Source organism: Bacillus rossius, chromosome 10, assembly GCF_032445375.1.
Source record: "Bacillus rossius redtenbacheri isolate Brsri chromosome 10, Brsri_v3, whole genome shotgun sequence".
Taxonomy (NCBI): domain Eukaryota; kingdom Metazoa; phylum Arthropoda; class Insecta; order Phasmatodea; family Bacillidae; genus Bacillus; species Bacillus rossius.
In genome coordinates, this window is record NC_086337.1 from 7,513,757 (window position 1) to 7,539,422 (window position 25,666).

The 25,666-nt window shown below is 37.9% G+C and overlaps 1 protein-coding gene across 8 annotated transcripts in view; it reads right to left on the bottom strand.

The window, feature by feature from the left end:
• Positions 1–25,666, bottom strand: part of LOC134535754 (WD repeat and HMG-box DNA-binding protein 1) — a 291,056-nt gene that overhangs the window by 45,428 nt on the left and 219,962 nt on the right. For all 8 annotated transcript variants that reach the window (XM_063374986.1, XM_063374990.1, XM_063374984.1 and 5 more), the window contains 2 exons: positions 21,518–21,681; positions 7,059–7,153 (listed from right to left, as the gene is read on the bottom strand). In XM_063374986.1, coding sequence (XP_063231056.1) covers positions 7,059–7,153; positions 21,518–21,681 — 259 coding nt within the window. The remainder of the gene's footprint in view (positions 1–7,058; positions 7,154–21,517; positions 21,682–25,666) is intronic.

Genomic DNA, 25,666 nt, shown 5'->3' on the forward strand with positions numbered 1-25,666 from the left:
GGCACTTTGTGGAATCAATCTTCATTAACATTTTTGCGAAAGATGGCTGTTCAGACTGTGTATTAGTGTGTGTAATTTCGTGTTAGCAACATTGATTAGACCTCAACGTAATCAGTGCTTCTGAGAAGTCTTTGAATACTTCAAGTTGTATTTCCCACGCTGCTGTGTAGTGGCAACCATTATCCAGCATCCTCTGCCAATAGTTGGCAGCCCTGAACATCCAGCCGGAAGTCAGTCATATTTTTCATCATGGCGGTGAGTAGTACTATGGTGTAGCCTCACGGTTAAATTGTTGTATTATAATGGTATCTATAATCATTATCGTATACAGTCCACTCCGTCATCGCTCTATAACAATGACAATGAAAAAGTAACAAGTGAGACACTGTCACATTACTTTAACCAGTATGACAATGTCAAGTTCACAATGGAACAGGAGAATTAAGTAACTAAACCTTTCCTGGATGTTCTTGTGAGTAGAAGGCAAGTGAGTAGGGAGAGGCAGGCGGGTACTGTGGTGTGGGGGGAGTGGAGTTATTATCAGTGTTGCTGAACATAGCAACAAGCTGTTTTTTTATTCATTATTTTAACTTATAATGTGACACTTGTGAAAAGGATGCTTGAATTATGTTACGTTTTACAGTCTACCCAACTTAAATAAAGACAATGCCTTAAGTGATGGTGTCCTCAATCTCGGAGGAGGTAGAGGAGGGCATGCCTCCAGACCTAGTGACGTCCTAGGAGGATGTCAAGGACGCGACAATGACGTGTGGGTGGTGGCGTACCTCGAGACCAGCCCCACCTAGAGGAAGTCCGGGGCTGCTGCCTCAACTTCGCCACTGCCCACCACCTAGGTGTTTGCCTGCCTGGTGGCTAAGAAAAAAATTGATTTTTTTAAAAAAATAAAATATGTTCAAAATGAATCCCTTTGTGTCACCTACATTATTTCAATACCGCATTATACTATGTATAAAACGTTTACCTGGTTCGTAAAAATTTTCAGGTACAATTAATTTAAATATGGATCATGCAGCTATTAGACAATACTTTGTATGGTAAATGCAATTATTAGTTAATATTAATTTTCAAAGAGAAATATTTTATTACAAACTTTTTACTCTCTCTCCGAATGAAGTTTGTTGCAAGTTTGTTGAGCAGGGCCACGCGAGAGTTAAAAATAATCCAATCTCCCTCAGAGTTAACGTCTTTACTGGAGCGGTTTTGACTCGTGTCTCGATGCAAAAAAAAAACTGGCCTGTGTTAGAGGAAATATTCTGTTTTTAAGATTACACTAGAGAGTGATTTCATTTAAATATCACTACCCTTATTTAAAATATATTACATTTTTATTAATTAAAAAGGAAAGTATAGAGAAAAGCTATATATTTATTATTTGTTTCTTTATTCTACAACTAATCTAAAACTAATTGGCTAAATCTCTGCCTTCTGACTTGAACATGCTTGCGTCCCTTGGATTGGATCCAAGCCACAACACTCAAGATTTTTGTACAAAATAATATTCATTGGCGACACTGGTGAAATCTACAAACAACCTGATAAACCAACTGACAAACACCAAAATAAACCCCAGATGTTATTTAAAGAGCAACAACCTGGTGCTATGTTTCGCTACACTGATCATTACCTCGCTCCCCACACACCACAGGTATGTCCCAGTATCGGCTACCACTTCCTCTTCCTACTCAGGTGCTACACTGTCAATTTTTCTTTTGATAGTGTTGTGGCTTCCCCTGCTGGTCAAATCACCATTATAAAACAATTGCAAAATTTGCGAACTAAGTGAGATCCCAAACACCGCAACTTCCCTGAACGACGGTCTTAAACTAAAAACAGATTAGCAGAGTTACCGTTAAGGAGAACTACATGGAACCAGGAGAAAATATGAACTAAACACTTACCAATAACAACACCAATTTTAATTTCTGTGTTATCATATACTGGTTTATTCAAAATAATTCGCGATATCATCAAAATTACTAAATTACAAAAGGCTGCTAGCATTAAGCATATCTCGTTCAGTCCCTCTTCCTTTATCTATCTATAAATAGCCTGCCAAGTTCGCTCCACAGTGGCGGCCAGGTGCCAGCAGCATACATGACACATTCTCTGCTGCTCCCGGTAATAGAGATAAGTTAGACAGTTAAGATAAGATAGTTGCACACCCCATCCAATGGCTTTCATAAACAGTCATAGCTGCCACTTCACGACACTCACCATTCCTGCCTTTGAAATTGGAATATTCTGCTGATAACATTTTTCTTGAGCCTTGCTGGTGTGGCTCTACACCTACAGGATGTTTCTCTGTGTGGCTCGGGTTTTTTTTTGGGGTTGTAAGGGAGGGGGGGGGGGGGTTACAGTTAGTTTGGCAAAGAGGGTGGGAGGGAAGAGCAGAACAGTTGTGCAGTGTAATATCACACGTGTGTTCACAACAGGAACAGGCTAGCTTTTTCAAGACTAACAGGTAATTTGTATATACAAATTATGAAGAGACAACAATTTCTCACTGACAAGGAAGCACTGGAGTTGATCCTCACAAGGAGCGACAGTGAAGAAGAAATGTTTTCATCTAGTGATTCAGATGATGGGCATGCTTCACACCACAGGGAGAAATCTGTCCAGCCATCTTCGTCGGCTGGGACTACTCGCAGTCCTTCAAGAATAAGATTTTTTGAAGAGTCATCAGACTCTGAGAGTGATAGCAGTGATAACGAAGATAATGAAAACCCTAACAAGAAAAGAATATAAAACACATTAGAATGGTCTTCTAATAATTTGTCTCCTACAAACCATCCCTTCTATGATGCACATTCAGGATGTAATGTAAATGTAAATAATCAAAGTCCTATAATAGACTTTTTTCAAGTGTTCTTTAATGTTTCATTGATGATATTCATAGCCGAACAATGTAACAGGTATTATATTTATGCTGTTGAAAATGTTCCACTAATTCCCATTCTTTTATCAAGCAATGGAAGGACACAAATTTCGAAGAATTATTTTGCTTCCTGGCAGTTTGTTTGCTGATGACACGTGTGAGAAAACTAAAACTAAGTGAATATTGGTCAAAAGATGCTCTTTTGCGAACACCAGTGTTTGGGACATTATGTCAAGAGACAGATTTTTACTTTTACTGCGAATGCTTCATTTCTGTGACAACAGTGTGGATAAATTCGAGGTATTGTAGACAGAATTCGAAATGCTTTTCGATATTCATTTGTGCACTTCAGTAAATTGTGTATTGACGAGAGCTTGCTCCTTTTCAAAGGACGTTTGATGTTCAAACAATACATACCATCGAAGAGAAGCAGGTTTGGTATCAAAACATTTGTTTTATGCAATTGTCAGACAGGATACCTTCTTGACTTTGTAGTGTACACTGGTGCAAAAAGTGACATTGACGATTTAGGTTTGGGAAAGTCTGGAGACATTGTGGCCACTTTGTTGAAATCTTATCTGAACAAAGGTCACACTATATTCCTGGACAACTGGTATTCAAGTCCCAGCCTTTTCCATTGGCTCCATACACGTTCAACAAATGCCTGTGGTAAAATGAGAAAAAATCACAACAATATGCCAAAAATCGACAACAAGTTGGATAAAGGAGAAATTTCCTTCAGGTCATCAGGTGAGTTATTGGCTATGAAGTGGCGTGACAAGCGTGAAGTATGGATGCTGAGCACCTGCCATAGTGCAGACATGGCAGAAAGTGAAAAGACAGACAGAAAAAGTGGACATAAAATATTGAAACCTATGTGTGTTCTGGACTATAATAGGAGTATGGGATCTGTAGATCGAACTGACATGGTAATTAGCTCCACTGAATCAGTGAGAAAAACTGTGAAATGGTATAAAAAACTTTTTTTTCCATGTATTATATTTGGCAGTTCTGAATGCCCATGCTCTTCACTCAACTGTTACCGGGACAAAACTACCTCTTGCTACATTCCATTTAATGCTTATCAGAGAACTTTTGGAAAAATTTATGAAACAAAGAAAAAAGTCTGGAGGGGGTGGGAGGATATCAGATGAAGACAATCCCCTGCGCTTATCACAGAGACATTTTCTTACTGCCATCGAAGCAACTGGTGTGAAAAAGTTTCCTACCCGAAAATGTGTTGTGTGTACTAAACACAAAATTTGCAGAGAAACAAGATATTCATGCAGAGACTGTGATGTCGCACTGTGTGTCGTCCCATGCTTCAAGGATTGTCACACCAAAAAGAATTTCAAAAGTTTTTATAGGAAACTCTGTAAAAATGATAGTGTACCCACAAAACAAGTGTGTGCTTGTAATAAAATTCAAAAACCAGATGTGCAATACAAGTGTTGATTCAATACAAAAAAATAACTAGATTACTATATAATAGATACATCATCAATGTGATAAAATAATTAGCGAAATCAATGTGAACATTTCTAACCTAAAATGAGGGTTTATTTCGCATTTCTGCAATAATGTAGTAATCAAATTATGTAGTATTATAAAATTTTTATACCAATATAGAGTGTCTAAGAAATATTAGAATAATGAATCCAGTTATATCAATAATAATGTCAGGTTCATAATCCATGTTGAGGTGTGAAAATAATAAAATTAGTAGAATATATGTATATTGAAATATTAAAAAAAAATTATGTAATAAATTTTTCTAATTAAAAAGTGTGCTATGAAAAATAAGTAATAATATATTTGTAAAAGTGGTTTATAACACTTGCAACAACATCAGCAAAAAAAAAAGTATTCAGCACAGGGGATGAATATCTATTAATACAGCTAGTAGCACTATACATATTGTAATACTGTTGAACATACAGCAGTGAAAAGGTTAATAACTACCTGCATTACCAGCAGATACCTTCGTATCTGTATTGTTGGTAGAAGCCAAGGCCCCGACTTCACTATAAGTTACAAGTCACAATAATGTTTATTTTTTCTCTAAAAACAAATGTACACACAAAAAGGCTAGCCGATATTAAAAAACAAACTTTTAATTTACCAATGCATCAGCATGACAACATATGCATCAAACAACAGAGAGCGAACCCAACCTGAGATCATAAACTACAGCATGTAGCAATATTAATAAACTACTTTTATCTACGTAACTGCCCTCTTCTTACAACTTGGACATGACTTATAATTAGGGTTGTGCGAGAATGACATTTAGGCCTCGAGAAATTTTCGAGAAAGAAAATATTTTTCTCGCGAGAAATGAGACGAGAATGAGAAATTTTTAAAAAATCAAGATTTACTCTTGATATCACTTTCAAAATATATTGTTCTGTACATAGAACTGTTGTTTATCATATAGAATGTCAATTTAGTTGCCTGTGCACAACTGACATGACCCAAACACGTTATGTAAGCCTACACTAAATTATAAATAAACATTCACTCACTTAGGTAAAAGTCTAGTAGCTAACATGTTAATTGTGGTTCCCGTTGACTTATCGCCACTTTTTGTGTAATACTGCCATACTTATATGTCCACATCTTCCATTTTACCGTAAAATCAAAGTTTAATTTGACAACAAAGTTTACTTCTGTTAAACTGTTATATTCCCGCAACACTTTTTTTTCCACTTGGTTACGCCGCAGTTAGAGATAAAGCAGTATTAGGAAATTATTCTCATATTCCTAATAACATTTTACAGGCGTCACATTATTTATTCATACCCGCAGAGTAGCTCGCGTAAACTGGAAACACTGGTACTGTAATGAAAACAAAGAAATTGATACTAGGGAGGCTTTGGCGGGATTCATTACTCGTGACGTCTTACGACTGAGTGAAACAAAGGTGGAAAAGGAAATGGGATGAACATACTATTTATTCTGCCTTTTCAACGGTTTTGAACACACACATTCACGTAGTTTTACGTAATACAAGGGCGTGAATTGTTCTGCGTGTTCAATCCATTCCTTTACATTCCAGTCCATTAAATAATCACATGACTTGCGCAGTCTTTTATTGGAATGAAATAAGAAACGGAACAGCGAAGCAGCCGGTCTGGCAGCATGACCACCATTTCCTTTTGTTCGTTAAAAATTAAAATTGTATTTTGCCGTAATAATCAACATTTCAGTATGCTATTAAACATTACCCAACAATATATTATGACTAAATTAAAGGTAATGCTTTTAATAACTTTACCGTAATAACGTGTATGTAAACAAAACCAATTTTGTAGGTTAGGTTCAAACGTATTTTATTATGTATTACGCTTACGTAATTTAAAAATTAAATACGGCAGTTTTTCTTTCAGAATAAATTGGAATTTCATATGACAGTTTTTATTCACAGTTTCGGTTATTGATAAAGGTTTTGGTTGGTTGACTATCGGCTAGTCTAATATCTCTTAATGATTGCATCATGTTTGCTTTGTGTTCCGCCAAATCATTTTTCGTCCAAACAGGCAGACGCGTTTGGTATTTTTAAAACATTTAAACTAAAATAATGGCAGTGTGTGTGTAATGTTCAACATATAAAAATACAACTATCAATATCAAATTTAGTTTCCATACCAAATTGAGTTGTTACCGGTACCAAAAAAAATCTCGTTTTTTTTCGAGAAATTATTTTTCTCGCTCGCTGTTCGAGAATGCAATATTTCTCGAAATTTTTCTCGAGGTTCGAGATCTCGCACAACACTACTTATAATCAATATTTACCATGGGACTTACAGAATCATTATTATTTAATCTTTTTTTTTATACAGTTCAGGAAAACAGCAATATGAAACACCATCATTTCTAGATAAAATAAAAATAAAACATCTTCTAGCTGGTAGAAAAGTAACAAATTATAAAGTTGTAATCAATTAATAAAATTAAGTAAATGTGTTAAAATTAATTTTTTTTTTTAAAGCTATGGTAAAATTAGTTGGCCCTAAACTACTTACCAAAAATTACCAGGCTGTTACTAACATAATTGAAAGACAACTGTTAGCATCCTTGTTTGTGGTTCTGTGACACAATGATACGCCTCCTACAGCAGAGAAAACTGTGCACTGGCCCAGCAGAAGGCTCGCAATGTTACCTTGTACGTGTGCATCCTCCACAACGTCAGCGGCAGCTGCAGGGGCGTCGCAGTGTGCGATGTTCACAGCGCTGCGACCGTCGACCTCCTGCCACCTGCAACACACTCCGCACGTCAGTCACTAGTGCTCCAGGGAAAAATAAAAAGGGGGCTTGTCTGTAAAGTCGGTTTACGGACGATAATTTTACGTGATAACGTAATAAGAAAACATTGATGAAAAATTCCATACTTTTTAATTTTCAAATATTATTTACAGTTTTTGAAAATTTAATTTAAATAATTTGTTCAAATATATCATGAACAATTAGTTATAGAAATAAACTGAAATCAAATCAATGTCAATAAATTGTTAATTTGAAATGACGAAATTGGACAAATAAATCAAATTTTTTAAATTGCTGCTTTTAAAAAGCCCGTCTTAACCTGTTTGATATTATAGAAGTTTCTCTCAAGGTGGTTGGCTGGTTCTTGCACGCTCGGCTCAGGCGGAACGTGACAAAGAGTCATGCTTTTTTGTGAGTGCAGCCGGCGTTCATCGATTTATAAGACGTTATCACGTCAAAAAATTAAATAATTACTTTACCTCAAATTTAGACTATAATAATAATATATTACAAAATAATCCTTCAAACACAGTTTACTTTCTTGCATGATTTCATTAAGTTTGTAAAAACCCAGATAACAGCCTTCCCCATGCCATCCAGCAATAATAATTTGTTATAAATTTTTTGTCAAATTTCAGGTTAGATGTAAAAAATTTTCCTTTCGAAGTTATTGTAAATGTAATTCTCCGGGTTTATTGTTTTTTATTTTCAAAATTCATACGTTTATTTTTCTAGTAAAATTTTTTGCTTACCTCTTTGTGTGGAAAGGCATGCTGACGTAATTCTCCTTTGTTTTTTCCACGACCCAGACTTTGTTACATACGCTAGGCGTGTGAGTCACGGTCACGGGAGTGCGAGAAAGATATTTACAAAATTGCTGCGTCGTGGGAACAGAGGTAAGCATTGCATGGAAGCCTCTGTTACCATGCGCCGTGATTGGCTGAGAATTACGTCAGCGAGCCCAGAACACTGCCCGCACAAAGGGAAGGAAGGCTGTAAAGTTTAGTCATTGTCCGAGCATCAGGCCGAGCGGTCGTTCGGGCGGCGGACCGAGCAGGCCGTGGCCGGACGATGGCTCAGTGTATAATTTTTTTTTGTGTGTTTTCTATTGTACGGATAATAGTCTGATTCTTACATAAATAAATAAAACAGGTAATACATCGAACTTTGTGTATAAATTTCTTCTTTTTACGTGACCTGCAACCTGTATGTTCCACTCATCACCTAATTTGAGCTAGCCGGAGGTGGTGTGTGGTAACAAGTTAATACAAATTTAACGTAAATATTTATTATGCTTTATGATCAAAATCAATACTTTGTTAGGTTGTTGGCATAAAATAAAAAACAGCTGATTATCTGCTTTTTATATATTTGTGTTTTTTTATATATTTGTATATTTTTATATATTTATATAAGATGTGTTTTTATGATATTGTTTTGTTTTAGTTCATGTTTTCAAGTATTTCCAATGATTTACTTACTTAACTTCAATAAAGCCACTGAAAATAATTTTTTTCTTCCTGGTGGTTTAGTTTCCATGTGTATTCACATACATTTTTTTATGTATTATTTGCCATTACTCTTGGTCTGGATACAGGGTGATGTAATAATTTAGTCAATAACATCAGTATAATAATGATAAAAAAACAGGTGTCTACCAAATTTAATTTTAATATTTCCTGTTTTTGCCCATGTTTCCCTGGAAATTATTTTAGTTTCCTTGATTACTTGTATGGCAGGTAACCCCTGAAGGCATGTGCAAAGTTGAGTGCTTATCCAGTCCTCAAACGAAAACAACTACAGTAGAACCTCGCTCATCCGCAATTCCATCATCCGATTTGTGCTTGACTGCGATTTTTATCTGATCGTGTATTTGTTTTTTTAATGAACAACGCCTGCACGATCAAACTGTACACCTCCGCACATGGCGCGTCATGCAGCTGTAGAAGTCTCACTTCCGCGCTGCGCTGGCTTGGAATCGTCCATGGGTCACTGGAAATGACATACAGCTCGGATATTGTCAAATAGCAACTCATTTACTATTTATTACATGTTTTGTTTGGATAAAGTACTACATCATGCACATGTCGTGCCTTCTCTGTTTCTTCAGTTTTTGCTGTAATGTGTCACCTATGTTTTCATGCCCTTGAGCAAAGCATGTGACTCCCAGCTTATACTATACATGCAGATAAGGATATGTACTTGCCCACTGCTTTGCTAAACTGACTGCAGCGATATACTACTTGTAAAACTTATCGACATAACCGTGCGACAGCGGTGCTTACCCAAATGTACTTTATCACACCGTCCTTTCCCAAGAACTACACGAGAAAATAAAACACTCAAGGTAAAGCCTTGTTGATGCAGCAACTTGTCATCTCTTCCAGGGGTACCTGGCTTGCTATTACATGAACACTCCGACTACTGACAGAAGTACGCGGGACTTGTCCAATTGTAATTTTTGATTATCCGAGACACCTACATTGTTACAGTCAATAGAGGCTCTACTGTGGCGAAAGTTTTAGCAATTTTAAAGAAACAAATTTTAAATTGTATAGTATTTTACCTTTTGGGTAACTATGCCACCCTTATCTCCGACGATATTAACATAAGGGTTATTACAGACGGATGAGTGATGACGATACGAGTATGGAGCAGTGGCACAATATACTTAAGTGGAGTACTGACAATCAAACCTGATCGCTTAAGTGGAAGGCACATGACCTTGCCACTCACCCTTGGCCACTGAAGGGGTAGAGAGTGGCTGTGAAAGTACAATGATTGGTACAAACGCTTCAAAACACGTGTTTCCATGTTTTCATTTGTGAAAGAAGCACGAGGAAGGAAGGGACTAGTGGGAATTATGAACTTTGAAATCAACCTGTGTTGGGGATCCTATTCTGAGCATGGTGTAGGTTGCGTCCCGTAAATGTACAGGAAAGTGATGATAACGATGAGACTGCTTCCAAGATTGTACTGTGATCTTTATTGAGAAACACAGGTAGTACCGACAGTAAAGAGTATTAAGAAAAATATTAAATATGGAAAAAAATTAAACTTAACATTAACAATGATTAAAGGAAGTGAGATAATTTTCATTTCTTATGGATAAAATAGGCATCAAGGAATATCCCATTAAGCATGCTCACGTCACGGTATTGAGGTTCAATAATAATAATTCAAATGTTGAGAAAAATTAAGAACTTAGGCATAATATGTTCCAGGCGCTAATGTAGACAAATTTTGTCAACTACAGAGATATGTATTGGTTGTTAGCAAGGAAGGGTGGCCAGCCTGTATGCATAATGGTGATAAATCACACTGTAAGAGTTCCGTGACAATAAACATGAAAATAATTATAATTATATGATGTGAATACATCTTGAATGTGAGTCGTCAATGTAGCTACAACATGGTGCAGTTGTGTGGTTGACATGGTATTCTGGTCTACATGGATTTTCTGATGTGTATGGGAACATGGTTTGAATATGGCCGATTGTTTCTTTAATGGGTGTTAAATGGCTTTCCACGCTTCTTTGCCGTCGAACAGGGCCGAATGCACCTGGATGGTGGAAATATTTTTTCCCGTAATTTGAATTATATATTATGATTGCTGGACAAAACAATGCACCTCATGAGATCAGGTTGGCTTTGCTGCTCTGGGTGACGATGCATTGCGTACATTTAAATTTAGTGGCGAGGAAGGCAACGATAACAAGAAATTCACAATGGGGTGGTTACATTCAAAAGTTACTGTCCTCCCAAGCAAAACCCCATGTATGAAAGATTCAACTTTTCGCCGAAGAAGTAAAAAAGAAGAGGAGAAATATCACCATTTTTTGACTGCACTTAAAACTCTGGTGCACAACTGTGAGTATGAAACCAAAAACGACAATCATTAGAAATGGAATCATACAGGGATGTGTTCGAAAAGTTCTACTACGTCTAGGTGATACATCACTCAGCGCAGTGACACAGAAATTCATGCGATTGAAATAAGTAAACTGCAAGCCAATGGATCAACCAGTGCACGCATCGTCATCAGTGTCAACCGCCAATGGATGCTGTTAGCAAACAAGGCTCCAGCACCAGTTTTATTGTGTCCAGACCAAACCAACAAATTCAAGGTGAAAACAGTAGTGAGGACAACAGACTGAAGATGGGATGTTTAAGTGCGCCACTTATAATTACACTCGTAACAGATGGGAATTTCCTGCAAGGGGTAAAACAATTTAGTACGTGTTGACAATTTAAACATTTTGCGAAGGCCTACAATGTCAGGCAGTGTAACTACATCAAGGAAAAATTGATGAGTGTTTTAATTGTACACTTGAACCCTGATTTTACATTTGCTCACGGTTCCACGGTTTGCATTCGTAATATCGCAACCGTCATAAAATCAGAGGGGAGTGGGGGTTGGCAGACCATTCCCCCCCCCCTCCCCTGCCCCCCAAAGATTATATATATATATTTTTATACTTTTTGAATTGAGTATATCTGGTTTTATTTGTGTGTATTTGTATTTATTAAATTAAATATCATTAAAATTAATGCAAAGACAAAAATAACCTCCAGCTGCAGCATGTGAACTTGGAAGGTGCGCTGGCTCTCCTCGCCAGTCCACCTCCAAGTTGCCCCCCCCCCCCCTACACCCCCGCTTCCATACCTCCTACTGCTTCCGGTTTTTGATGCTTGCATCTCTTCCACAGCAAGATTAAAAAATATCTACTGTACGTTACAGCATAGCATGAAGTGAAATTGTGCCCGACTTTCAAAAACATTGTTATTCCTACGATCGCTTGGATAGTGACTTCTCCCAGATGTGGACAGTCCTACACATTTTAGACATTTCTCACATAAAATAAACAAGCGAACCACGTATTTGGCTTCCTTTCCCCGCTTATTTCACCACCTTTTGCCACTTTTCTCCTCCCCTCTTTTATTAATACTGCCCAAGGACACGCACTATCTAATCTTTACAGAAGAGATAAAGGAGGAGCGAAAAGAGCAACAGAAGCACTACCTAGGGCCTGGTTGATAAGCTGGAAGAATTTCCTGCCCTTCATTTCTAGGCTTTAGAAGTTAATCTTACACAGCTCACCATTAAAAATACACTGCGCTGTAATGGCTAACACATTCATTTAAACAGTCTGTAAATTTTGGTGCAGAAAACTGTGAATTTTTGAAAACCAACAGGAATTATTTGTTTGTCTAGCGAGTTAAAAAGAGCTTAATGTTCGCAGGCTTTCACAGCCATTGTCTTAAGTAGCTTGGCTTCTGGGTTGAAGCCGTGTCCTTGGCAAATAATTCACCAACGTTTCGGTCGACATTGCAGTCGCCATCATCAGGGAGCAGTTAACTGTCCTTGATGATGGCGACTACAATGTCGACCGAAATGTTGGTGAATTATTTGCCTAGGACACGGCTACAACTCAGAAGCCAAGCTACTTAAAAAGAGCTTAGTTGAAAAACTGCATGTCGAAGCGATGAACTGTGCCACTTATGCTATGTTTGAGTGCTGACTACTGGTGAACCTCCCTGGTGGATGGTGGATGTGAGGAATGAAACATTTGGGTTATAAAAATATGGGTTGCCAGTAATAGAAGGAAGTCGCTACTCAATTTATTTTCTCTCTTCTCTCACGCTGCTCATTGTTGCGGTTGCTATGTGTAACGTGCTGGAAATGTTTGAAAGGGAAAGGTTAAATAGTGTACATTGGCGGTAAAATCTGGGTTCTTTAAGAACAGAGATTAACAGATTGAATAATGTTGGCGAAATAGTTAAGGTTAATGAGTCAGCTTTCGAAGGATGTAGAAGTAATATTGTTATTGTAGACAAACCTAATGGCAAAATGAAGTTATTTTTAAGGTCTTATAAAATTAAATAGGATGATATTTAAGAAAAGACATTTTCTTAGAAAATTACATGATGTTCAGAACAAGCTGAATCTAAAGAAATGCTTCTTTCTCTGTGTTTAATTTTAAAGAGAGGTATTCTCAAATTAAACTACACAAATTAATAAATTTATAATGTTTTCTATGCCATTTGTCATTTATGTGTACTTATTAGACCTGTACTAATATTCAAATTTTCGGATACATATATGATTAATAAACTACCCATATTCGATTCTACCTCAAATACTAACACTTCTAAATCACGAATATTCATTTGCTTACTAATACTTGACATAATATACCTCGTGAGTAGAGTCAAGATTTTGTGGTGTTATTTTAAGACAAATTTCGGTGTAAAGAAATAAAGATTTCGGTGTTATATGGTTTCATTGTTTTGCTCAAAATACCCACGGCAAAATTTTCTTGCTTTTCTGTACGACATGCAAATTTATTAAAACAAATATTAATAAACACTAAAACCTCATGATCTAATTACAATTAAGTGCATTTGCAAATTCATAAATTCAAACTTTTAAATAACTACTAAAAATTTCACGACTTAATTACAATCACATACACTACAAAATTACACAATTAAGCACTTCCAAAGATACTATTAAGACGGTTTTATTGAAATGCTATCACAGTTAAATTTTCTGCATTTTCTGGAGTGAGACGTTGTCTTCTGTCACTAACTACCAGTGAGTACCTGGAAAATGAACGTTTTGCATCAACATTTGATGTTGGGAACCAGATTGCCCTTAAACTGGCTTGAGCAAATTCACTGTAGTCCCCTTTAAGGGAGCAAAGTACCTTTGCAACATCAATTTGGCTTGTTTCTGTCAATGAAAGTTCATCCTCAATTATTTTTTTGAAAGCAACATAGCCATGTATGAATGTATCAATGGGAAGATGGGAAACAGAAGGCAAGTTATGCAGAGACTTCTGTAGGTTTGCATCTTCTATGCTAACCCTACTCACATTTCTTGGGTTGAACCGCAAATTAATGGCATTAAAGACTCTTAGACAAGGATGTCGTTTAACAGATGAGTTTTGCCTCAAACGCTTATGTTTCTCACTCGCGACATGTTTCACAAGCGTATCGCGTCTCTCGTAGTCTAGCCTGCAGTTACAGAATTTGCACATTAAAATTTTATCACTGATATAAAATCCTTCACTGGAAAATTCTTTCGATCGGTCACTGGCAGAAACCTTAGTTTTAGGCATTATCAAAAAAATTTTAATCACATAGGAAGAATTTAACCTGTCAATACGCAAAAACTTGCCGTGCTGGAAAGATCAATACAATGGAGAATAGATGCGAACACAAACGCATACCGAATACCAACATACGTACGTGAAAATTAATACCGACATAAACATGTACTATTTATTATTTAAAATCGTTACGTTAAGCAGGGTTAATTTTATTTTCGTAGCCTACGTACTTTCATTTAAATAAACAGTAAAAGCAATGCACTTTAGTGTGTAATATTTTAATGATTAAAAACGTAATCTTAGAAAAACATATTTTGGACGTTTGTTATTTTTGTATTTACAGAAAGTGAACGGCGGCCATTGTATCATAGTTATCAACATCTTAAATTATTATGGTACACAAGATTACAGTTTAAAGAAAATATTATGTTAATTCCGAGACTTCATTTTAAAATCTATAATGAATCACCATCGCATATAATATATATGGCTGCTAGTTACTGTAAGAAATATTTGATTGTGCAGAAGGTTAGTGAATTGTCCTTACAGAATGGAAAAAAAAAACGTAAATAATCAGGATAGACGAACTTTCGTGACATATCGCGGATTTCGCACAATTTCGTTTTATTTCGTGTTTTCAAGCGGTTTTCGGTGTTATTTCGTTTTATCGCGCATTACCATATAATCGTGGCTCTACTCTTGAGTTTATCATATACCAATGTACACTGGTGAGATTAAGTGATTTGTGCGATATAAATACCATCTTTTGAAGTTTAATGGGACTTCAGAATTAAAACATGAACAATAAGTGATGTTTTAATATGCAACAAGTATTATAAGTTTTTTTTAACTTATACCTTGCTAAACAGTAATGGAAAAAATCATGTAAACAATTAAAAACATGGCACATTTGTAATTTTTAAATTGGAAACAAAATATTATTTGTATTATTTTCATCACATGCACTACAAAAAGTCATTAACCATGGACTACAACACCACAAAATACAAACACTCCATTGAGATTGGCATTAAAAGAAGTAATTGTCATAGTTCAACTGAGTATAAATTGATTGCCACAATCGATCTAACACCATGTGATACAGTCATACAGTAGCAGCTTACTTGCTGTATATACATCTATTAAAAACATAGACATCGCGACTCCAAAATATATTTTAAAAAAACCTAAAAAAAAATGGTTTAAGGTTTAAGATGGAACTAGCAAAAACTGTGTTTATAATATTCCTGAACTAAAATACAAATTACCTGGCGCCAGTTGACACCAAAAACTCGGGAATAACTACGGTTTAAATATGTAAATATAAGCTTATTCAATCACTAATTTAGGAACACAGCATTAACAAAAATTCACATTTTTCGTAAAATAGATGGCAATGGATTTCACAGTATTAGCAGTTCACAAAAATTTTCTGAATCTATATGTAGAGTAGCAAGTTGTGTGAAAATAAGGTGAATAGGAACTGAAAGGAAAGGTTGGTTGGTTGATTAGGTTAAGTTAGGTTAGGTGCATAATTAAAAAACAATTATTTCTTAATTTAAATATTTTAACAAACATGTTCCATATAATTATTGTAGCTAACTTAACCAACCTTTCATTTTAGTATTATTTATCTAATTATTCAAAGTTTTCCTCATTCTTACTATAAAAATTTGATATTCGTATTTGCAAATAATTTTATATTCATATACAAACTAAAAAACTGATATTTGTAAAGACCTAGTACTTATATTCACACCAAAATGCCAAACTGTCTTGCAGCAGCTCAAGAAGAATTCAGGAGACAAAACGTTAGGGATTCGAACTGTGTAGCATACATTGAAGACCTTATGTTTTGGTGAGACAGAAGACGAACATGATACAGCAATACAGGTGGTAATCAGATGTGCTAGGAGAGTAGCGTTTGATTTATTTAGGGTACCTATGTATTTTTTTCCTAAAGGGGTAAGGAAATACATTAAGAAATAATTTATGCATTAATGTACATTCAGTCAACAAAAAAATGTCAAGGCGCTACAGAAAATTCTTGGTGTGCTAAATTATATCAGACCATTCCAAAAAAAACCTTGAATGTATAACAACTACTGCAAGGAGATACGAAAAGCAGGTGAGTGGTGATAGCTTCCATGTCATGAAACTGCCTTAAACAACCTAAAAACTATGCTTCGATTTTTCATTACCAATCACAGTACAATGTGACGCATCACAATAATGACTAAACCAAGATTGGTTCAACATGTTTAAAAAGACTCAGTCTCACATCTTGACCGTAGCATACATACCCCGGAAGTACATCCACATAAAGGCTCTGTTATTTGGTTGTATATAAAATATGATGTATTCAAGGATCTTGAAATAATGCTCATCGTATGCTCAGTGTGTAATCATTTGGCTACAACACCATGGAGATGAGTGTAGTTTGAAAGAGAGATGGAACAAATTTCCGAATAAAGTTTGCTTAAAAAATATAACTTTGATGTGAAGCTAGTAGAAGAGAGAGTAAAAAATATTGGCCAATTCGGAATGAAATCTTTGTTAAAGAGAATTTGGTTTTCTTCAAGGAGCAAGTAGTTGTACCACATATGTACATTACAACAGGAGATGCTAGAGTTAGTATATTGTTATGGTCGCGCTTGGCTGCCGTGCTTGGCGGCGTCGCGCTCGTTCGGCCTGTCTGCGCCACCTTCCACCCGCATCCTCACCCTGGTATCTCGTGTCATACTATCTCGCGACATCCTGACCTTCGCAGCACGCACCTGCCTCAGATCGAGTTACTTAAAAGAGGCCGCACTGCGGCATAAAAGGACGCAGACATGTTTATCGGCGCGTTTTGTGGGAACCCGATGCTTGTTGCGTTTATCGGCGTTCTTTGAGCAGCCACCGCGTCCTTCGACAGGACTCACGACGCGTTTCTGGGCATTTTGACGGCGAAGGTCGCGCAATATCTCGGAGACATGCCCGATTTTTCTGGACGGGAACCCAAGGGCTATATAAGGAGGTGGGACCGACCTTTGAGTCAGTCTGAGTCAGTCAGAGTCAGTCAGTTCGAAGTGTTCAGTCAGGAGTTCTCCCGCGGCAGAGTTTCCGGGCGATAGTGCCGCGGGTGCGGCAGAGTAGCGAAGTCCTTGGACGAGGGTTCCAGGGCAGGGAGTGAGTGAGTTCAGTGGAGTCGGGAGTTTTCCCGCGGCGGAGTTTCCGGGTGATAGAGTCGCGGGCGCGGCGGAGTCCTGAGCGAAGTTGCGAGCGAGGAGTCGAGCGGATCCTCAGCGAAGGGGAAGTGCGTCGGCAGCGGCGGAGTGCGGCGACGGAGTCCCGCGGCGGAGACCCACGAGGGGTGCTGCGGCGAGAGTTGCGCCAGAAGTGCGGCCCAGCGAGGTGCGCAGAACGAGTGACTGGAGAATGGACCATTCTTTAAGTGTAATTAATAATTTGCCATTTTAGTGGATTTTTGTAAGTGACATAAGTAGTGGCAATAAATAAAACTGTGTTTGATAAAAATCTTTAATTGGGCTATCCTTTACGAACCCGCAGTAAATCGTAACAATATATAGGGCACAAAGCTATTGATAGAAGTATAGCTAGGGCAAGAAGTGTAATGAATTGTTCAGGGTTTGCTCAAGATGTTGAGCAATACGTAAAACAATGTACATTCTGTAAAAAGTACGTTTCTATGAACAAAAAACATATTTAACAATATCAAGAAATTCCAAGACTCCAATTTGAACGTGTATCCGACAATATTATTGGAATTTGGGGCCATAAGTTAGTCCTTACAGATGCTATACTCAAAATGGTTGACATTGTTCCCATGCATAGTAAAGAGCTGCACAGGATGTTACTGAAGTGTACAAAATTGTCTTTACAGAGCAGTGTGATCCTTGGACACTGATATTAGATAATGTGTTTTTTTTAATTTTTGCAGTTTGCCCAGTATACACGTTTTAATGTCAATTCACCATTCCCAAATACAGAGCTGCCAACTTCAAATCACACCCATCAGTAATGACAATTACATCAAAAAAGTACGCGTAATTCATGCACTATAAATTTTTCCTGGGAATTATGACACACACAAGATAAAACAAGAACAATAATATGCAAAAAAAAAAAATGAAAAATATAGGCCTATGAAAACAATGCAAATTAATGAATCGAAAAAAAAAAACTATTTGAACAATACAATCATCTGACTATGTAAGAAATGCCAATTTTACTGGAATTTTTTATCTTCAATTCAAAGTATTCAAAGTTAAATTTTTGAACAACTGTCTTTTTATTTGCTTCTTTTATCCTGGTTGGATAAGAACTGTCTAGTAAACAAACAACAGAAGACAAACACAAGAACTTGTAAACAATAACTCTGTGTTCGTTACTTTCGTTTCTTCAGATGTAGCAAAAAAAATTACGATATAGATTTATTGCTTGTCATGGCTATAAAATGTTCCGCATGTTTCTTTGATTCAATATGCCGTCTACAGGCATCCCTTCCACCATGTGCAATTGAAAAGTCATGATTAGTTAGGTCGAAAGTTCTTAAGAATTGCGTTTTTTTCCCCCCCAGATACACATTGTTCTGTCACACGCTTCATTTCTACAACCGGCACTGAAGAACACAACACTATCGAAAAACATTAAACATTTTCATGTCTGTAGACACGACAAAAACACTTTGATTAAAAAAATGGCTTTCAAGAAATAAATTAAAACAACAAAGGTTAGCCAAAGTACCGTAAAAACAATTATCGTGATGTAAGTAGCCAACAAACGAAAAGTCTGAGAATATGTACGAGTTGTATCGTACAACGGACGTAATACCATCCTATTATTATTTCAAAACACGAGAATTAACCCACTTATTTCGACAGTACTAGTTCCGTTATTTGCGCAACCACACGACGTATTCAAACTGCGTTCACGAAACACGCATAGGATAAACGGAATTTTCTCCGTTACTATGCAGCACAAAGCCTCGTTTCCGTAATAAATCAGCGATGTTCCGTAATTCGGTGTTAAATCAGTAATAATTACGGAAAATCTGTAATGGTTGGCAGTAGAACAAATACATATGCACAAAGCAAAGGCTTCACTGAAAAAAGAGTACATATTGCCAAACATCATCTTGTATGTAAATGTAATGAGAGTGGCATAGACAACAGGGATGTTCCAAGGGAATATAGAAATACACCAATCCCAGGGTTGGGGGCACCTCCGTCACAACTGCGCAATAGTCGCGTAAGCCTGAGTACCAGGGTATATGAATGATCATGTGATTGGGAAAAACAAACAAAACAGTGGTACACCAGAACAATACGTAGTAAGGAGGTGGAAAATAATGTAGGGTAGAACATCATAGAACTAGTGGTGATAAAAATTGGAAATAAGAAAAATTAATTGTTAGTAGATCCGGACAATTGGGTCTCAAACCATACAGGCAAAACTTATAAGGAGTTAAAGCCTTTTGCTGAATAAATACTAGGGATGGGTTGAGTAAACATTTTTATCGATTCCGATACCAGTACCGATTCCTAAATTTCGATTCTCGATTCCGAGTCATTCCAGTTTTCGATTCCTGGTAATTCTGGTCACATAATTAAAACTACTTAAGAATTGAATGCATTACATAATGATAATAACATGTATAAAGGATAATTATAGACTTAGGATTAAATGTTGAGGTTTTTTTTTTTTCAATTACCAGTGAAGAAGCATTTTCACATAAAGTTTGTTTGCTAGTAAGTACTAGGCTGTGCACAAAGAAGTTCAACATTTAGACAAGGTTCTTTAACAGGCGATAACGCCGATAACATAACATCTTTGTTCAAAATGGGTTCAAAGGTAGCACTACTTTTTTCTGTGGTACCTTTTGACTTAGTTGGTGACAGTGCTGTAAACAAAAGTTTGTTTTTCTTCAAAGACTATTTTTTCTGGTAGTAATGTGTGCCGGGATTTCAAATGCTTCATTAAATTGGTTGTAGATTTATAAGTACCGCTCCGTGAAATTTGCGCACTACCATTATTACAAATTGCATATTTGTCATTTTCACTATTGATGCGAAAATGTTCCCAAACTTTAGACATGTTGATACAATATCAGACCATTCGCATCGTAATTTGAAACGACAGTCGGCGAACATTTTTTTACTAACAAACTAGCAAAACACTTGAAAATAGTTTTAGCAAAACAATATTTGTGCCAAATAAATAGCATAAATGCGAAACAATTCACAGTAACCTCAATAGCACGACTAGCCAGGTTACTGTGAATTGTTTCGCATTTATGCTATTTATTTGGCACAAATATTGTTTTGCTAAAACTATTTTCAAGTGTTTTTCTAGTAATTATTACGGTTTTCCTTTGTAAGAAATAAACACGAGCCTCTGTTGGCGGTATGGCCAGATAATTCTTTATTATCAATTGTTGCTTTCATTATACAATTTGTCCCGTACGCAACGAATCTATACGTTTCGACTTGACTTTATATTTTATGGCCACCAGAGATTTTGTGGAGGCCATCATCCTTGAATGGCTCACAACTAAAATGGTGACGACACGTGATGTGATCTCGTTTCATAACCGTCACTTTCTTCACAAAAAACAATGGACTTTTCTTAACTGCAAATAAAATTAATAACTCTTTTTACAATTTATTTACGTCTAATACATGAGTGAGGAATAATGTTCTTCGATCGTGGAGTTTTAATTAGAGGTTAAACATGCCCGGTAACATTGTTTTTATTTATTTTTATTCGCATAAAATTAATATTTAATCATAATGAGCATTATTAGGAATTTTATGCGCATACGGCAGGTAAGATATATTAAAATAAGTATGTAAAGTTCAGACGAAAATATATTACTACTGTATTTTCTTAACTTAACCGATTCCTAACCTACCTTGCCCTTTTTTAGTACCCGATACTGAGTACCCAAATTTTTTAATAATCGGTGGTATCGAGGAATCGGAGAATCGAATCGACCCATCCCTAAAATACAATTCCATTAGAAAGTGGAACATTAAAACATTGTATTGAACTATTCAATGCTTTTTGAAGACGTCACGATGCCTCTCTTCGTACCTGTTCCCCTCTTACCAAACCCTTCCCCACCTTTACTAGCTTTGCCTTGCCTTGTTTCCTCTCCCATTGTTTCCCCCGTCCGTGAGCTGCGTCTGGCTGAGCTTCGAGGTGGACACAGTACCGTCACTAGGTTGACGCGTACCTCGGAGCCAGGCGGAGCGACGCATCCAGCCCGGCGATCCGGTCCACCAGCTGCGTCTTGCCGAGCTTCGAGGCGTACTTGATTGCCAACTGCACCACCTGCGGGTCCGCCGTGAGTCGACACAGCTCCAGTGCTCTCGCCTGCTGCTCGGCGCGGCACGCCATCTGCACACCCACACGCTCTCACCGCGCCCTGGGACGTCTCAGAGGCAAGGGGGGAATTTATATGAACCTTTTTTCTTGAATCTCAAATCTTTTCATTATTAGGGATTTGAATTCATTTGATCTTTCATGATATTTCAGGGTTTGAGGAGTTGCCCTGCCCATCACTATCCAAAACCAATACTATTTTTTTTTGTAGCCAACAGTATTATTTGTAGAATTATAAAAACTAAAAATGATTGGTCCATTAATAAATTACTAGGGCCAATGAAAAATGGTAAATAAAAAAGGCCCATTTCGGTGAATAAAAAGTTATTTCTGTGCAAAATTTTGGTGAAAAAAAAATTGTTCGGTTAGAAAAAATAACTATTTCGTGATTATAATTTGATACACATGTATATGTTTGATGGAATAATTGTTTTATTTGGTCAAAATTTATCAAAAACAATGTTTTGAAGTACATGCTCATCTAAAATTTAGCATGCTGCATTTGTAATTAAAATTCTCAAGATTACATACAAAAAAATCGGAAACTGATCAGAAACGTTAGTGGCTCAAGTCCTTTTTGACTATCTCTGAAAATCAGCTAATATATATTTCCTGCAAACTAGTCCCCACCTAAACACTGTACTTCTTCAACAGTACAGAGCATTGTTTTTTTTATTTGTTTACGTTTTTCACCGCCTCAACTGCGTGTGCGGTATTTGTTCATGTATATGTTGGCACTCTTGGCCGGCATTTATTTTCGTGCATTGCCGTGACAACTACGAAAATAAATAGTCACCTCAGCTAGGACACCCAGATACAACAATTAGCATTTTGAAAGATGATTTGATTGGCTAATATGGAAGTGACACTATTTTTCTGGACTGCATTTGGCCGATTCAGAGAAAGGAACAAAGATTGAGTTAAGGCCTATCGACGATTGCGTCACCAGACGCATTTGCGGTCGGCAAAATAATGTAATTTTTGCCGTTTTATGGCCTTCTATGTCTCGTAGGAACGTGTGCGACGACGGAGACTGAGTAGGCGTACGTCTGAATGTAATAATTTTCATTCGTGAAATATATGGTTCTAGAGTAACTAGACGCTTAGTTCAGAACCCGATGCTTTGTTCACCTTGTGCGATGCTCGAAATTTAGTGTTTTTCACATGTGCATTTTATTTTAGTCGACTTGCACATTACAGAACTTGCACATCATGAAGCCTTTTTCTTTACTGAACACGTAAAATCCTTCGTCGTCATATTTTTTAGCTCTTTAAAACACAACTATCTGCATTTTATACGTTTATCCAGTGACCACGGTAATATGACCAAAATGACACAAAAACTTTAACGGAAAACGATCATAGATGCGGAAAAGAGACATATTGCATCCACTCGGAAATAAAGAACTTAAACTCGACAGACACGCACTCGTGAAAACAAAATCATAGAACATTTCGACACTCGTAACTACCAACGCCATCTGTGATTTGTCCACCAGTAGCTTGTCTCCTCTTCTCGTACCGAGCCCTCTCTTGGGTGAGAGCCAGGTATCCTGTAGAGAAGGTCGAGCTGCTTGTCTTGCGGCAGGATTCACACTCGGCTGGTATGCAGGCGAATAGCTAATGGGGTGAGGGATAGGGGCTAAGCTATTCATTGAAAATGTCGGATTTTACAAGGAACTTTTATTGACCTGAATTGTCCAAACAGTTCAATTTGTCGCCTGCGTCGGCTTTCACTACATACACTGGATTGATACACGGTACACCCTATCGTCCAGAAAGGAAGGGGGAAAGGGAGACAAATTCCCTAGGCCGAGATAGGTCCTCGGATGGCCTAACTCGCGAAGGAGGGGTGCGAGCAGCAGAAAACGGATAGCCAGTCGTTCTGCTGCTCCCCCTATGATCGTCCTATGGCCAGTGGGCGGAATCCAGCCTCACTGGCCGTCGGGCCGATCAACTCACTTTCAGGTGGATGAACTCGCCTTTATATAGGGAGAAATGTGCGGGAACGAAGAAAAAGAAGGGAGGGGCGAACTAACTCCTCTTTGGAAGGGATGAGATGTGTGCGCATAACTCTCACCGAAATTTCCCTGCTCTGGTGGTGGAAGTATAAACTAGATATTAATAATTAAAAGGAAAAGATAAATGTGGCATAAATAATTATATGTACTTACATAGATATTCAATACTATGTATTAAAAAGTATTTAAACTTTCTTTCACAACTTAATTAGTTAGATTTTTACTTTTATAAAATATAAATACAGTTGGTAGTTCGCCGGTCACAAGATGGCGTCACAATGTACATGTTTAGCTGTAGCAAGAGAAAAATATACATATGTTTACATAACTCGTCCATATTTACTATTATATTCTGAGGTGCATTAATATGTGTGGTTATAGCGACGTGAAAAATAAAGGGCGAAGATGGTTGCTTTGTTTATAACCTACGACGTCGCACAGATTCGTCGCCGCATATTACGTGAGTAGGCCTATTGCCGAAATACCTTTTTCCCTGAATTGCTTCTGAGTTCTGAACTTATTAAAACTCATTTTTGGGTTTAATTATCACGTAAAGTAACATGATATTTAATATAGGAAGGGCGGGCAGGCGTCAATTTCCCCCCTAGTGGCGAGCGTTACTTTACGGGAGAAGAAACTAGGACATCTTGGAGGAACACTTTACACATAGATAACTGTCAGTCTCTGTAGTGTACGAGTCTCTGGGTTATCACTTCGGATATGGCTTCTTCAGCTTTCTGGAAGTCCTGATTGAGGACAGCTGCCGGTGGTCTCCTGGGAACGCCTATTGGGACTGCTGCCGGTGGTTGTAGGATTTGGCCATTGGTAAGGCCGTCGGTTTGGTGGCCGCCAAACTGTCTCTCGGTACCGTCCTGGTAGGTCCTTGGGGTCTCCTTTGCAGCTCGGCCATGGCATCTGGCGATGCTGTGGAGGCTGGTAGAGGCCTAGTTGGGGTTTGACTGGCCTCTGCTATATGAGCTCCGTTTGTTTTGGGTGCTGTCCTGTGTTGAATTGCTCGGAGTTCAGGGGCTGCCTTGAGGCACACGGTTGCTCTGGAGCGGTTGGTTGTCCTTTCTCCGGGAGATGTTCTGGATCCTTGCCCTTGGAGTGGTTGGTCCAGCCCTTGTTATCCTGGAACTGGGTTGGTTGAACCTCCTTTGGAGTGGTTGGGAGCAGGATTCTGGTCAGGGTCTCCTGTGCTTTCCATGGGTTCGTGGTTGGCATTGCACCTTCTGGCTGGAAAGCCATGGGAGGATAAGTTTCCTTGGTTACTGAGGGCAAGATGATGGGTTTATTACTGGCTTTACCCATGGTGACTTGCCGGTTTCTATTGTCAGCTACTGAGCTCGGACAACCTTCATCTTCCTGATTTTCTATTGCTGGGGTGAGGATGCCTCTTCTTCTTACTTGTGTGGGAGGAGGACTGGGAGCCTCTCTCGGTATAGTAGTTGATGGTGCTGGCTTGAGCTGGTCACGAGATATTTTCCGTATTTTCCTATGTGGGTCCTCTATCCAGTAGACATTTCCTTGTCGCTGGAGGACTTGGTAGGGTCCTTCCCACTTTGGTGCGAATCCGGCGCAGAAGTGGTTAGGTTTATTGCTGAGTGGATGGGTCTTGGCTAGTACCATTTGTCCTTCAGCAATCTGGTGGTTGGGCGGATTCTTCGGTGTAGGATACTTGCGGGCTAGGTACCCTAGTTGAGCCTTTCGTGCGCATCTACTCTGGTGGCAGCTTGTAGACAGATCTCTTCGCTGAAGGGCGGTATGAGGGGTTGGAACTCCACTTCATTCTCCAGGTTGCTGGATTTGTCGTCTCAAGTTTAATTCGCTGGTGCTGGTTCCGATTGCTTCATTGTGCCTACGCCGCAGTGTGAAGTGGATTTCTCCCAGGTAGCGATCCCAGTGGCGATGATTGGCCGTGGTACGCAACCTGAGCCCTTTCTTCAATTCCTGATTACGGCGCTCTGTAGGGGTTGCCT